We start from the raw sequence: 15,823 nt of genomic DNA, 5'->3' as shown, positions 1-15,823 counted from the left end.
ATGATGTGCTTCAAGGTGTGTGAGCAGCCTCGGCTGAGGGGGAGCGGGTCTGAACGCAGAATCTCTGACCTCAATCAGATTGCCCCCCTCAGTGAAAGTCTATTACTCGTGTGCGCTGCTCGAAACACACGCTCTGCAATCTGTGCAGCCGGCTGCAGCTTGCAGTCCTTTATTAGATCCTGTTGATACAGCATCCCCTGATCCCTTCACCTTCCGATGCTCTGTCTGATTGCTTCAGTGTAGAGCAAATCACCCCATAGCATGTATTTATTCCATCATCTTTACCCTCCAACGCGTTCAATAAAGTGAGTTCAGACTGCATCTGAACGAGGTTAACCTCGACAGTAAATGTGGGTTTTGTCAGCTAGTTTCTCCCGATGTTTCTACTTTCTTCTTGTTAAAGCACGGCCTTGTGAACACGGCACACGGTTTGTTTGAAGTGACATGACAGAGAAGAAGAGGCAGAAGAAACCGGGATCAAGTTTGTTTTAGGTTACGGGAAAAATAAAGGAAGATTCTTTACAACGGACTCAGTTGGTCCGATAGCTACTCCTAGGAGCTTGACAAAGAAGCTTTGAATTAAAAATTGCCCCGTTCTTTCAGTCCCCGTTTCAAGTTGTTTTTTTTTGTTATTAAAATTGCGTGTCAGTATCACTCTAAATTGATTTCAAATTAAAATACGTACAGAGGGCAGCCACCATCTCCGTTGCTGAAGAGAGCCATCCCTAAACCTAACTGGATCTTCAGCATTGCTGGTCTTGCCAAGCTATTGTTGCTGTGAAACTGCTTGGCTGAGTAAGTGTAGCTCAGTGAGCTGGGAAAGGTCAGCCCTCACCATTGCAATCCTTTAGTGCCTCTAAAGTGGCTTTCAGTGAGGTCTAGGCGGGAAGTAAATTGTCTTACAAGCACTATAAACAACAGCCTCCTATTCTTCCACATGATACTGAAGTATTAACTCAAGCCTTCAGGGCTCCTGAATGCTGCACTGGATGAAGCACTGCATTTACAGATACCGGTTTCAATATCGTCCATTCACAGCAGAGGTGAGGAGATGCAATGCTCTGGTATGTGACAAAACATAACAAAGAGATGAAATAATCTCTCGGAGAGGATCTTTTTCACCCGTATTCATCATCGACTGCATGTTCTGCGTATGTTTTTTATTTTATTTTTACAGCAATGCACGAACAGGGTTTCAATAACAGAACACTTTTCTTAAGATCTTCTGTCCCGTTCTCTGGTCAGAGACGAGCAGTCCTTGCTCTCTGTGGCAGCATCATGACTCACCATGCTGGGAGCTGCTTGTCAGCAATCAGACCCCCACACGAAGCCCCTCTGCATGAGTTATAAGGTTCACTGTAATAATCTAAAGCACTTCAAAGTGTTCCAGTGGTCTAATAGGAGTGTACAACAATATGACACAGGTGTCACTGAAGTGAACCGTAGCCTCCCATTATGATTGACACATGCATACTACACACCGCTACACTGTTTGGAATGATCATGACGCACCCCAAATAGACTCTCGTAGCACCCAGGGTGTAGAGGGAAAAAAAGGAAAGCAGCAGAGCTGTCCTAAAATCAATAAAGGTACATTATAAAACAGATAACCTTAAATGAAATGCCAGCTGAGTCAAAACACACACACACTTACCAGCACTTGTAGTCTCTCTCTCTCTCACTCTCGCTCTCTCTCTCTCTACATATGGCATGCTTTTCAAAGCTTTTGACAAGGCCTGTATCATGTGGCATCCACATTTCTTAACTGACTACAACTGACAAACACAGACAACAATATAAACAGGACAGATCTCTTTAGGGCCATGATGACACAGCAAATGCTGCACTGTGCAGCCTGGCAGCGTGCAGACAGAGTACTGTACAGCCTGAACAGACATCCTAACAAACATATTGTACTGCACAGCACACACACACATCCTAACAAACACATTGTACTGTACAGCCTGAACAGACATCCTAACAAACACATTGTACTGCACAGCACACACACACATCCTAACAAACACATTGTACTGTACAGCCTGAACAGACATCCTAACAAACACATTGCACTGTACAGCCTGAACAGACACCCTAACAAACACATTGCACTGTACAGCCTGAACAGACATCCTAACAAACACATTGCACTGTACAGCATACACACACACATCCTAACAAACACATTGCACTGTATAACCTGAACAGACATCCTAACAAACACATTGTACTGTACAGCCTGAACAGACATCCTAACAAACACATTGTACTGTACAGCATACACACACACATCCTAACAAACACATTGCACTGTACAGCATACACACACATCCTAACAAACACATTGCACTGTACAACCTGAACAGACATCCTAACAAACACATTGTACTGTACAGCACACACACATCCTAATAAACACATTGCACTGTACAGCATACACACACATCCTAACAAACACATTGCACTGTACAACCTGAACAGACATCCTAACAAACACATTGTACTGTACAGCACACACACACATCCTAACAAACACATTGTACTGTACAGCATACACACACATCCTAACAAACACATTGCACTGTACAACCTGAACAGACATCCTAACAAACACATTGTACTGTACAGCATACACACACACATCCTAACAAACACATTGCACTGTACAGCATACACACACATCCTAACAAACACATTGCACTGTACAGCATACACACACATCCTAACAAACACATTGCACTGTACAACCTGAACAGACATCCTAACAAACACATTGTACTGTACAGCACACACACATCCTAATAAACACATTGCACTGTACAGCATACACACACATCCTAACAAACACATTGCACTGTACAACCTGAACAGACATCCTAACAAACACATTGTACTGCACAGCACACACACACATCCTAACAATGGCAGCAGTCCTTTTAGAACACTGGAAGATAGCTGCAGCAATGGACTCCCAGCGTCCTCAAAGACACGGCACAAAGATTGACACAAGGGTAGGGAATGAGGAGAAGAGAGATGTGAAAAGGAAAGCGCTCACCATAAACCCAGCGTCTTGCAATCTTTCAGCGCAGACAGGCAGGCAGCCACAGCTCCACTGCACGGATCGCTGTGCCTGGGTCTGTGTGCGGGGTAATGCCAGCTGCTGATTTCAGCAGCAACATAACACCAATAACACTATTTAATGCAATTTCTCCAATGCCACGTGTGCTGCCTGTGTGAGTGTGTGTGGTTTTGAATAGGGGCAGCGAGGGAGCACGGTGATCGAGAGAGCGAGTCGCTCAAGGACTGGATTTAATATGAAAAAAAAAAGCCCAGTATAAAAATTAAATAAAAATCCATTAATCCATTAATAAATGTCAAATGTAAGAACCACGTGCCCGATTACTCCATCCCTCATAATCCCGGGATTCAGAGAGAGATAAGCTTTTGCATTCTCATATAAAAATTGCTGTGTGCCAGTGCCAGGGGAAAAGGCATGGCAAAGCTCCTAAACAAACTGGAGTGCTTTCTGATAAAGAGGAACGATAAACTAATGTGGCAAACTGACATCAACGAACTGCCAGCTTAGCATGGTTCCCCTTTAGCACTGGTACAGAATGATACCATACCACAGGTGCTGCTGCACTGCTGTGCACTGGGAAGCTGCTTGCTATTATTATTATTTGTTTATTTAGCAGACGCCTTTATCCAAGGCGACCTACAGAGACTAGGGTGTGTGAACTATGCATCAGCTGCAGAGTCACTTACAACTACGTCTCACCCGAAAGACAGAGCACAAGGAGGTGAAGTGACTTGCTCAGGGTCACACAATGAGTCAGTGGCTGAGGTGGGATTTGAACCGGGGACCTCCTGGTTACAAGCCCTTTTCTTTAACCACTGGACCACACAGCCTCCTATTATAAACCAGTGCAGCAACTCTGAATATGAAGAGGCACACCTTTCTACCCTTGCATCTGTGGTACAGGAACCACCTAGTCCTATTGGGGTGCCAGTGAAATCGTTTGGGATGGTTGGTCTTTAAAAAGGCACACCTCCCCTCTACTCCGAACAGTATCCCAGCTAGGGCAGGCCTGTTTGAGATTAGGGATCCTTACAAAGGCAGCCTTTCCCAGAACCAGCAGCTCGAATCTAATCCAATCGATTTTTCACGATAGAAGAGCAGGGAGCCTTCTCAATCCACCACACATTCTAACAAAATAACAAGAGCAGCTCTCTTCAGGATAGGAAGTGCGGGTCTCTCGACATTAAACTGGAAAGCAAACACGGAGAGGTCTTCGTACTGTATAGCACAGCTTCTTATCAATGTAAGCATGGCTGCAATTACACAGGAAATGGGATACCATAATTCTACAGTATAAAACACACCCCTGTATAACACACACCATATAATACTACTTCTGAGTTTACTGGTCACCTCCTATTTAATGTGCAATCTGTGTAGAACACAGATTAAAAGCCCTATTTTACTTAAACTAGTTTACTGGTTTTGGGGAAGTGTGGCCTAGTGATTAGAGCTGATGGATTGGGAGCCTGGAAGACTCTGGTTCAGTTCCTAGCTTGGATTCACTGTTTGACCAGGGGATACAAAACACAAAATCAGGAAATTAATTCCTGAATAAATAATTATGAAACGCTAAAAATAAATCAAATGAAATGGACAGTGGACGTTAACATACTGGTACTTTTCTGTATGTGTGGGCCACCCATGCAGAAGTGTGCTGGCATGTCTACAAGTCTTTAAACTGACAGCCCTGCCCTTAAATCATCACTACAAAAGGAACAGCATCTGATAAGCCCAACTACAACATGTTAATGCCCCCTAATCTGAGGGAAGCAGGCCTTATTGCCATGGAGACAGCAGCCCAAGTTTGAGGCCTGGTCTGCTGAATAGGAAATGCTTTACAGATTTAAATGGTTTATTATGTTAAGCCACGGGTTATTTTCACCTAATTAACCAGTAAGGCAATCTGCATGGCTGTCTGAACCATCAGTCCCGGATTGACATGTTTATCCTCTTAGTCCTTTTGACAGTGTGTTCAGCTCCTTGAGAAACCTTTCGACACAAAACAAATCTCCAGGGGAAATACAGGAGCAAGACCGATACACAAAGGCTCCGTTCAACTGATCCGAGCAAATCAAAAAATCGAAATAAAAGAGGTCATTTGTGTATCAAGGTTCTTGCATGAGAGCCTTTTTAATGACAACGGTACTTCCATCCACCATGATCAGTAGACTAGATCCCTACACGTGTTGAAGAAGCACAGTCAAGCCGCACAGCTTGTGTTAACAGTAGCCCCGCTCTCTGTCTTTAATTGCACGTGGTGGATGAGCAGCTAGACGTGGACCAGCTGGAATGTGCATGCATTGCACCAGATCATTTTGAACTGTTTTGAAGCTTGCATGCTGATGCTTTGTGGGATTCATCCGAAAATGAATTTGAATTCTGTATGGTTTCCTAGCACTTGAAACAAAGAACCAACAGCGAACGCCTCGCACGTTGTTGTGTGCTGTAATCATTCTGCACACACCAGGGTACACAACAATGAATAAACTTGCATTAATATGAGCCATGAGAGGAGGAATAGCCAGGACCTTTATTCATCAAATAGCAGCATATACAACGCTGACAAGGAAAACCGTTATTGCTGTAATCAGTCAAGCCATGGCCTCTAAACAACCAATCTTCCTGGCTTCTCTATTCAATTTAGCTTTATTTAGGACAAGAGTTTTGCTGTCAAAACCCTTTTTCAGTGTGATACGTTGAGGACCAAGAAATGACAGAGGCCCCATCTGCTCCGTGCGGGTGCTGTTGGGGTCTATGCTAGCAGCTGAGGGAAAGTCTATGAAACGCAGAGGACTGTCTGCTACAGAATACCTAACAAGCTTCTCCATTTCATCTCCAGAGCCAAGCAGATGTGGCCAGACTCCCATCCAATCAGAAACAAACTGTCGCGAGATACGGACTGCTGGGAGATCTTTTCAATTCTCCTTGGCTCTCTTGAAACCCCCCATGGCATTGCACACCTCTGTCAAGCAATTACCTTTCAAAACGGACACGCAGTGATAAAAAGACCAATTCACATGCCTCTCTCAGCGAGTTATTGATTCTGTGTTTGAAATGTCCCATTGGAATGCTGTCTGTCTCACTGCAGCTACCCATTTCTCAAATCAAGGGCCCTAAAGACTAATGATCAAGCCAGTCTCCTCTTCACCCCCTGAATCTACGCAATGGATGTTACCCAGCGAATGGACCCGGGAGGCGAGGGCTGACATGGGAACTGGGACTCTCCTGACCACTAGGGGGTTGGTGAAGTGCGAGGGGATCTACCCGCAATGCCAATGCTGCTCAACAGCGAGATCGGCACGCTGGCGCGGGCAGGATAGAAATCACGCTGTCACTCAATAGCAGAGAAATCAAACTTCTTTGGCTTTTTTTTTTTCAGGCGACACTCAAACTAAAGTGTCCTTTGAAACATCACTCCTCCCTGACATTTATAGGACCGTGACAGAATGATTCTATTCAGGCATTCCTTTTAGTCACGCAGATCCAGTTTCAAAAGGAACATCTGCCTTGGCAAAACTCCATAATTGACACCACAGAGTAGATTGTGCTGCACAGTGGCCCTGATGCTTTATCACTGTGCTGATCTGCAGCCACGATTCTGCAATGGCTATTGACTCATACCATGTGACTCCATTGGTATGTCAAAATATACAAGGTTTCCACTGTGGTAGCGTTCTACTAAGGGCTCATACTGCAGCTGACATTGTGTTACATTCTCCTTTAATACCCTCCACTGGCAGTGTACTGTCCTAGGAGAGGAACGGGCATGAATTGAATCGAACTGACCTTGCTGTGTAGTCCACACATCTAACAAAAGCGGTCTGCTATGTCTCAGTGTACGAAACAGAGATCATGTTAAAGTGATGGGGGGGTAAAGTATTACATCATCACTGGGCGGGGCAATGACATCATGACAAAACTTTATGATGTAATACTTGAACGCAGCTTTGAATCCTGATACAGTGAATGAGGCATTTAAGGAGAGCTTGTTCTTTCTTGTATTTCAGTCCCACAGTTTGTTGCACACCACTAGGCTATTTCCCTACAGTCTGCAAAACCTAATAAGGAAACATGTGCACTCTTCCACTGCACCACACAGTGCCACACCCTTTCCAAACCAGTAACTAAAACCAGCATGCATCCTGCGGGCTGAGGAATCAGTTCTGCAAGGCAGCGCATGCAGCTCTCTCTTCTCTAGCCGCTATACACATGAACACCACATGATACCAGCCCTGAACACATGCTTGTTTGGAAAAGCTTGGTCACAAAACATCACAGGGCAGCGGTGTGACAGCCCCTGGCAGACACACAGACTCCTGATGGGCTGAAGCCGATCTCATCTGTTTAAATGGCTTTCTCTCTGTTCTTTGGTGGATTGTGTAATTATATATCACTGCTTTCATACAGCTGCCCTGGAAAGTCAAAAAGCTATTTTAAATCTGTTCCGAGCCATCAGCAGTTCATTTTTTTTATATATATATATATTTATAGATTTGGCAGGCCAGTCATCTTATAATGCAGCGGGACTCTTAACTTGCTAACTTGGATTTGTTCTCTGAATTTGGCAGTATCGGAATCCTTGGTTGACAATTTAAAAAAAAAAAAAAAAAAAAGGAATCGTTCTAGCAAATTCTGAGTTTGGGGAAGCAGCAAGCTGCAAAAATAATTTGTATTTACTTGTCTTAAGAATGGTTAACCCTTTCACTGTGCCCCATGCTGTGTGTGCAGGGTCTCTCAATCTCATACACTGGCAGTGAATTCCCTTCTTCTGCATGACTCACCCCCACCTCAGCACCGCCCTGTCAGCATCTCCATCACTGCTCTGCAGCATCAATCCACAAATAAACTCTTCGTCTGTCTGGGAGCATGTGCTCCTGCTGGCTCGATTTCTGCAGTGCTACATGATTATATGCCATTACCCAGAGTATACCCAACCTATTAACAGTGAGGATATGTCACTTCCTAAACCTACAGACCTTGAGCCTGCTCTAAAGACACTTAACACACACACACACACACGCACCCGCACACACACCGGGTAGAGAGAGACATACACAAGGAGGCAGGTTAGAGACTTCTAGTCTTGGTCATGCTGAACTAGACTGGCCTGTTACAGGTGTGTGAATCCTCAGTAATCAGTGTAATAAGACGATTGCAAGTGCAGCTCAGCGTCGGTATGTGTGCAAGAGGACAGAGTGAAGCACAGGCAGTGGTAGGACAGAGTGAAGCACAGGCAGTGGTAGGACAGAGTGAAGCACAGGCAGTGGTAGGACAGAGTGAAGCACAGGCAGTGGTAGGACAGAGTGTCGACTGTGTTTCAGTGAGCGATCCAGGAGCTAATTACAGACAATCAGAGGAAGTTCTTGTTGTGAGCACATCCTTGAGCTCTTTAAGTGGAGCTCCCCGCACAGCGCAGAGGCAGAGAGAGGAAGCGAGTGAAGAGGATAGTAATTACATTGACTGTAATAATGGGGAAGAGAGCAGGGAGGAGGACACTGGATACACAATAAGAACAGGGATCTGCTTGTTAGGTTGCAGTCTCTCAGTGTATTTTTAGCAAGTTTTTATAAAAGTGACTTGTCATCGTGATTAAAGAAAAAAGTATGCCACTGGAAGAGAGAGAGAGGCACAATTTAATAGTTTCAATATCATTATTTCAATATTTCAATTTCTGTATTATTATTATTTATCTTCTATTTTATTTATTATTATTTTGTTACCATTGTTCCTTGTTTGTATATAGATGCATCTGTTCATAATATGTATGTATTTGCTTTGGCAACACTGTGGAAAATAAGTCATGCCAATAAAGCACTTTGAATTGAATTGAATTGAGAGAGAGAGAGAGAGAGAGAGCGAGAGAGAGAGAGAGCACGAGACAGCGCGAGAGAGAGAGAGCCATTGTCACTACTGTCTCTTATGAAAGTTTGCCGCGGCAAAGCAGGGAGTTATATAGCATAACATGGCAAAGCACAGTAAAGCCCAGAGTGGCATGTTTAAAAACAACATGGCATGCTATGTCACTAGGGGGAAGCAGCTGGATGGTTAACAACAGGAAAGAAGCTGCTGAAAGGGTTGGAGACAATTCTCCCCTCCAAGTGAAACGACCTGCGAAGTGTCAAGCATGGTTTGCAAACAGAGTTGTCCTTAGACAGTAGTGTTTGGAAAGGGTTTCTGCTGAGAGCTAGTTCTCATCATTAGACACAGACCAATGCGTCATGCTTCTATTACATTAGCGACTCCTCGGCTCTCCCAATCAAAGTGCTCCATTGTTGCTTTGCCAGACTTCATGAAAGATTCCCTCTGCTGCCTCTAATCAAACCTGGCTTGGAGAAGAACAGCTCCCACAGAATCAGCCAGCAAAGGGCATGTAACCGATACAGCACGGCACAAGCTTCTATCTGGAGAAAACTACCACAAAATCCAACAAAATCCAAGAAGGTCTGCTGGAGTAAGAGCTGCACAGCGGCGCAGAAGATGTATTTCTTTGAGTTCCAGGGGTAGAAACCGGAAAGCATGTTACCTTATAACGTATCGAGGCCCCAAAAAAAACAGGAAATGTAAATGAGGGACTGAAGAAATACGGTGAGCTTTGATGAAACAAAGTTTTTTGTTTTTTTTTGTAAATAATGTACTATGTAGAGGTAACGCGCAGTATTCTCTTTCAGCGTAGGAGGAATAAAGCACAGGAACTCACAATACAGTATTAGTCCAATAAGTTAGTGATCTGTGATCTAGTGACTTTTAATAATGCCGAGACTGTATTGTACTAGTTCATTTAGTCAATGCTTGGGTGATGGTTAATGCAGTGCAATGAAAGATCAATAAGGCTGTATGTTCCAGATACCTCAGTGTGTGTGTTTCTTTTCACAAGGTTTGTAAGAGATCATCCTCTTGCTGCTAAATCTGGCTCATTGTTCTCTTGGGGGAGAGTGATAGAGACAGGGTTGCCTTGGACTGCAGTGATCTGAGATTCCGCTGAGCATGTTACCCTGGCTCCCCCTGCTGGTGAGTCCACACAACAGTCACAAATTAGGTCAGGCTGAGCTCCTAAAACAATACTGCAGCACAGGGATTGAACCAGCTAGCAAAGCACCACACAGGTGCACAGAAATCTGCCAGCTGCTCTTTCAAAGACACACTATCAGCTGCAGTTCACATCACCTCCACACAATCCCCTCGCTGCCAGTTATAAACATTGTTTTGTATGCTAGGAACCGCCTGTCCTAATTTCTCCCAACCCCTGCAAAATCGTGATCTCTTTTAAACTCTGATGTTACATGGACTCATCGTGAATCCATGCATCATACATTCATATTAGTACTATTTCTTTTGTATTTGATTTTGAAATATTACAAACACAACAATACATAATGATAAGGTGCCCACTGGTAGCATTTACAAAAATATACATTTATTGGGATATTTTTAAAAGAAATGCAAGCTAACAGCTCCTGGCCTTATATACTGGCCATGCAATGCTTCCACAGACAATCACTTATTGCCACATTGCACGGCTGCTTTATTTCCTGGTCTGCCCTTGAACAGCACACTGGATTTTGAGGCAGTGCAGAAATGCTGGCTCCACCCTCATGGTAAAGCCACAAGGCTCTTTGCCACGGAGCCCCCAGATGCTTTGAGGCTTTAAGTCTCTAAATGGCTCTGCAGTCAAGGGGGGCAAAACGACAGAACAAAGTGTGATTAGCCTGCCCTCTGTGCCCACATACCGCAGTCTAATAAGAAGAGGATCTGCTGTGAGCCCGTGCTCACCTTAACCCTTCAACAAACTAATCCAATCTCTCTGGATCCGCCACGCTATTGAGGACACAAGAGAAGAGCGAGGTCCTGCACTTTCATCAAGCTATCGTTTTCACATGAGAGCCGATTCAACGTCGAACATCAATGGATAATTCAGCTCTGCAACTCTGCATGGGGGAATATGAAACTCTGAACATGTGAGAAACGACATCTGTCTCCCGGAAAACAAAAACACTCTAATAACAAAAATACTACGCCAAGTAATGTACCACTACAAACAGCAAAGTAAATGCTGCGACTCGTACCTCATTTCAAATAACACGTGAGCTCTTGTATATTTTACACCCTGCACCAGAATATAATAAGGAAAGCAAACTGGAAACTTGTCATCTGGTCTCAAACGTAGCTTCACTTCCCTAAAAGCTACAGAGCAGCAAAACAGCTTGATCGTGCCTCCCTGTACGGACACTTTATATACGAAGAGCATAAAAAATAAGGCTCTGGAAGACTTAATGCTTGAAAATATTACACAGAAATAGATTCATATATATATATTATACACACACACACACACACACACATATACTTGTTACATTTTACAAGACACGCATGAGCATTGTAGAATATGAATGTTCACATGAATAAGTATTGACTGTATGGATTGATAATTAGCTCACTGGAATGCAGTAGAAATATTATTTTAGTTTCTATCTGCATTTGGAAGAAAAGGCTGCATCTAATGTACGAAACATTTAATATATCTGCTTTCCCACAAACAGAAATGTTGCTCCACGTTGTCAGGTTATTGCACGAGAGACACAAAGCTGCATGCGTGCATTCAAGACCTCTCCCCCTCGAGTCTGCACAGCAAGCTGGGATTGTAAAATTCACTGACTTACTTTATTGCAAGTTTTGCATCCACTCCAAAGTAAGAAATCTCCTGGACTGCATACAGAAAAAAAGAGAGTATGCCAGCACCCCCAGTTCAAATCTTCAGTGCTTCAGAAAACCACACGAGCAATCCTTTGAGGAGGGTGTAGCAAATCAATCAATCAGACACAGCAAACCAACCAGTGCAACACTGTCTCTAATAACAGATGAACTCGCTCAGTGATATTCTGAATAAAAAAACCCTTCTGCCCTGCAGATTCAGAGCAGCACAAATAGGAAATCTCATTACCCGAGTTCCTCTTTACTGTGCCACAGTTCTCTGTTTCAATATCACCAGAACATCAGTTTAACTTGCATGACCAGATTGTCTCCACTCCGGTAAAAACTCTGAATTAACTCCTCAAGACTGTCTTACTGTGTGCAGGTCCTAACCAATGGGAGCTCAAGTGCTCCTGTGCAAAAGGACAGCTACAATAATGTAAGCCGTTGATAGAATGATAGAACAGCAGTAACCTCTTCCTATTTTAACATACTGACTGCACCACTGTGAAATGAACCAATACACAAGCCACTGCAGTCCCAGGGTGCTATGACAGTATTAGTTCACTCCAATGTGTTGCTATTGCTGTAATATACAGGATTGTTACACTGCAGATAATAATGTATCTTCTATTGCCAGCGGCATGGTAACCCCCTGCTGCAAAGCCACTAGATCAGTTACTAAAAACTTAACTGCTCGTGGATAATTAATATAAGGGTTTGTGTATCCCTCTGCAGATACAGTGATGAACTGCAGCACAAATAAAACGGGTTACGACTCCACAGACAATCCCTTATTGATCGGCTTCTATTAGTGCTGCTGTAAATCTGCTCTGGATTTCAAAATAGCATTGCAGCTCTCTAACATAGCACCGCATTCACCCCTCGAGCTGGATCCTGGTCACTGTACCGAGTCCCATCACAGGACCCTGGCCTGGTCACTGTACCGAGTCCCATCACAGGATCCTGCCCCGGTCACTGTACCGAGTCCCATCACAGGACCCTGCCCTGGTCACTGTACCGAGTCCCATCACAGGACCCTGCCCTGGTCACTGTACCGAGTCCTATCACAGGACCCTGCCCTGGTCACTGTACCGAGTCCCATCACAGGACCCTGCCCTGGTCAGTGTACCGAGTCCCATCACAGGACCCTGCCCTGGTCACTGTACCGAGTCCTATCACAATGCAACAGCAGGCTGAGCGACACAATGAAAAACGATGGCAGTTCTGTAACTATTTAGACACGTGCGTTTCCAATAGAACGATCATGCGTCCACTCATTGAATTACACTGTAGCTCGAGAGACGCGTATGTGCAGTACATGATATAGCAATTAGGAATGCGAATGGCGTTTTAGAGGAGAAGAATACATCATTGTTTTATGCTCGCTTTTTTAAAAAAGGAGAAACTCGCTCACTGAAGCAGTATCGTCATGGGTATTTTACAATACTGCTGCAATAAACTTCAGAGAAGTTCAAAAACTGCAGTTTTATTATTAGTACTGGAGTGGGTGTCTAGGTTTTTCAGACACATTGATTCTCTATGTGGGTTCCAATCGTGAAGATCAGGAACTGAGAATTCTAATCCAGTCACAGAGACGGAACAAAGAAAATCAAAAGTGAAGTGAAACGCTTACTGTGAGCTTGCATGCGGGGCTCCTCCTCCTCATCCTGTCAGACTCCAGCTTCCACAGCATCAAGGCTAGGATTCAGTGCAATCCAGTAAGCGGTTATCATTAGCGCAGAAACCAGAGAAATCAATGCAGAGAGCAGCGAGGCTCGGGAGCGCTGCAGCCGTGTCGAGGGCGTTCGCTCCAGGGAACTCTCTTTGGGTAGCGGTGTGCTGTCTGTGTGTGTCAGGCGAGTGTGCAAGGCGTCGCTCTGGCTCTCTGTGTGCCCCAGGCGCACTCCTCTCCTTTCTTGTGCAGTATAATGAGGAATGCCAGGCAGCCGCTGTTACAATGAGAGGCTTGTGCCAGCTTATCCCTTAGGTCTGCCTTTCATTCGTCCGCTGCTGTACATTCAGCCATATGTGCTCATCCTCTGGCGTGCTAGAGACGGGGTTCACCAGCAGCACAGAGGCGGCATTCATTTCCACCCGTGCTTGCAAGCTTTTTACATTTAATTGAGTGTTGGAATGGATTCTTGCTCCAATGCTGCATGCACAGAGTCACACCCCAAGTGCATAAGGAGTTGATGCTGTTCATTAGACTAGACACACTCCTGCATGTGCTAGATTAGAAAACGGACTGGATTTTGACAATTAAAGTATTTTAAGGAGTTCAAAACGACATGGAAAAGCCAAGCAAGATCCTATTATCAAAATCACAAAAGTGGGACTTTTAATAACTTCTGGATATGCCTGGTAGACTGCTTGAAAGCTAGGGATTATAAGATTGAGATCATGGTGCATTTAAAACAGCACTACTGCACCCACACGCATAAACATGGGGTTTAACATGGCTGTACCCAAATTAAACAGCGCCCTGGCACGCGCGCGCACACGCACCCTCTGCGCTCAGCGGTGCAGGGAACAATACGGAGGGACGCAGCTGCCCGGGTGATAAATGGAGCTCTCATTAATCACAGCGTCGCAGCAGAAACTCTATCAACTGTCCTCTTCACGGTATCGAATGAATTCATCGGATTATTCAAAACCTATTAACCCACAAACCTCTTATTTCAAGAGGGGTCCTCAGAGACCGGCAGTTCCCAAATTGTACGTGCCTTTACAAGAGAGTCCCCTACAGTTGTTTTGTCTAGCACACAGTAATTGCCGGTTTGTATTTGCAACTACAAATGCTGTTCTAGGAGCCTCTAAAAAAAAGTGTATCTGTGCAGGGGGGTTAGATATTTAAAAATGTACGGCCGTGTTTATAAAGGGCGTTGACCACGCGCTTAACTTCAGACGGGGCTGAGAATCACACGCACGCAAATGAGAGTTCAGTGCGTCTCTGTAAAGGGCTTTCAAAGAAACTTCAAAACACGATTCAAACACCCTTTCAGCTGAATCCGGTTTAACACGAGATAGACGCTGTGTTCCTGCATCCTTCACCGCTCTGTATAATGACTGTAAAACACAGAACTTTACAGGAAAATGATCGTTCACCGTGTATAATAATAATAATCATCATCAGGCCACATGTTTAAATGTAAATTAGACTCCTTCTTTAAATACCTTTCTCTTTTCACCAGTTCTTTCAATGAAGGACGCAGCTGCACACAATCCCTCCTCAAATTAGACTTTATTCAGTCTCGCTTCTGATTTGCATTGGCAGTGACAGCAAAGCACTCGTGTTCATTTCAACAGCAGCGTTTAACCGACGACCGCCTTTGATCGGCAAACGGGAGGAGCGTCGGGCCAGACCGAGGGCTGTTCATTCAGCAGTCAAGCAAAACAACTAAAAGGCGATTTCAAAAGCAATGCAAATGAATTGCTTCACATGAAAAAACACCTGCGTCAATAAATAAAGGGGGCGTATGTGAAGCCAGGGCCGCTGTGGGCTGACATGACAAGCCTGCAAGGTGTTTAAATAGCCCTGGAGATCTCGGTGATCTCTAGATTTCTACAGAGGAGCTAGAGGCTGAGGTGGGACAGTGCAGAGAACTCCGCAGAAGTGGTTTCAATGCATTATTTAGGCCGAGTGGACAGGGTGTCCGATACTGCATGCTGTCTTGCCTATTGTGACTGAAACGGTTTTTTCAACCCCTGACTGTAATAATTTAAGTGTCACTAATTGCAGCACCGCGCATATCTTAATCCCGTAACTACGGTAAGCACGTTGCACAATGACATCATCGCAAAAAGACGAACAAACGAATTCTAGTTGATTAAGAAAGTCCTGTGTAGGGTTTCAATAGGAAGCTGGAGCTAAGAGGTGGGTTTAATATTGCAGCTAAAAACTTGGTTATAAGATTGCCACATGGGGGCAGTGTTGGACATATCTTTATATAGGCGTGTCATATTTTGCAATATACAGTACAGCTAAATAAGACACATTAAACCGTATAGCTCATTTTAATGTCAGACACCCATTCTAATACAACAGCGTGC

At 44.3% G+C, this 15,823-nt stretch overlaps 1 protein-coding gene across 4 annotated transcripts in view; it reads right to left on the bottom strand.

Moving 5' to 3' along the window:
• The window catches only part of LOC131702799 (neuron navigator 1-like), a 107,071-nt gene that overhangs the window by 80,376 nt on the left and 10,872 nt on the right, over window positions 1–15,823 (bottom strand). Inside the window, exon 1 of one of the 4 annotated variants that reach the window (XM_059005109.1) lies at window positions 14,948–15,106. The exons of 1 other annotated variant lie outside the window; for it this stretch is intronic. Coding sequence is in view for 1 of the 3 variants with exons in the window: in XM_059005105.1 (XP_058861088.1) it covers window positions 13,407–13,419 (13 nt within the window). In the remaining 2 variants the exon portion in view is untranslated. Of the gene's footprint in view, window positions 1–11,739; window positions 11,873–13,406; window positions 13,596–14,947; window positions 15,107–15,823 lie in introns of those variants that run through there. 2 more of the 4 variants (XM_059005105.1, XM_059005108.1) reach the window with 2 other exon arrangements.

Source organism: Acipenser ruthenus, chromosome 30, assembly GCF_902713425.1.
Source record: "Acipenser ruthenus chromosome 30, fAciRut3.2 maternal haplotype, whole genome shotgun sequence".
Classification (NCBI taxonomy): domain Eukaryota; kingdom Metazoa; phylum Chordata; class Actinopteri; order Acipenseriformes; family Acipenseridae; genus Acipenser; species Acipenser ruthenus.
The sequence above is the reverse complement of the archived record's forward strand: the minus strand, read 5'-3'. Positions and strand labels throughout refer to the sequence as shown.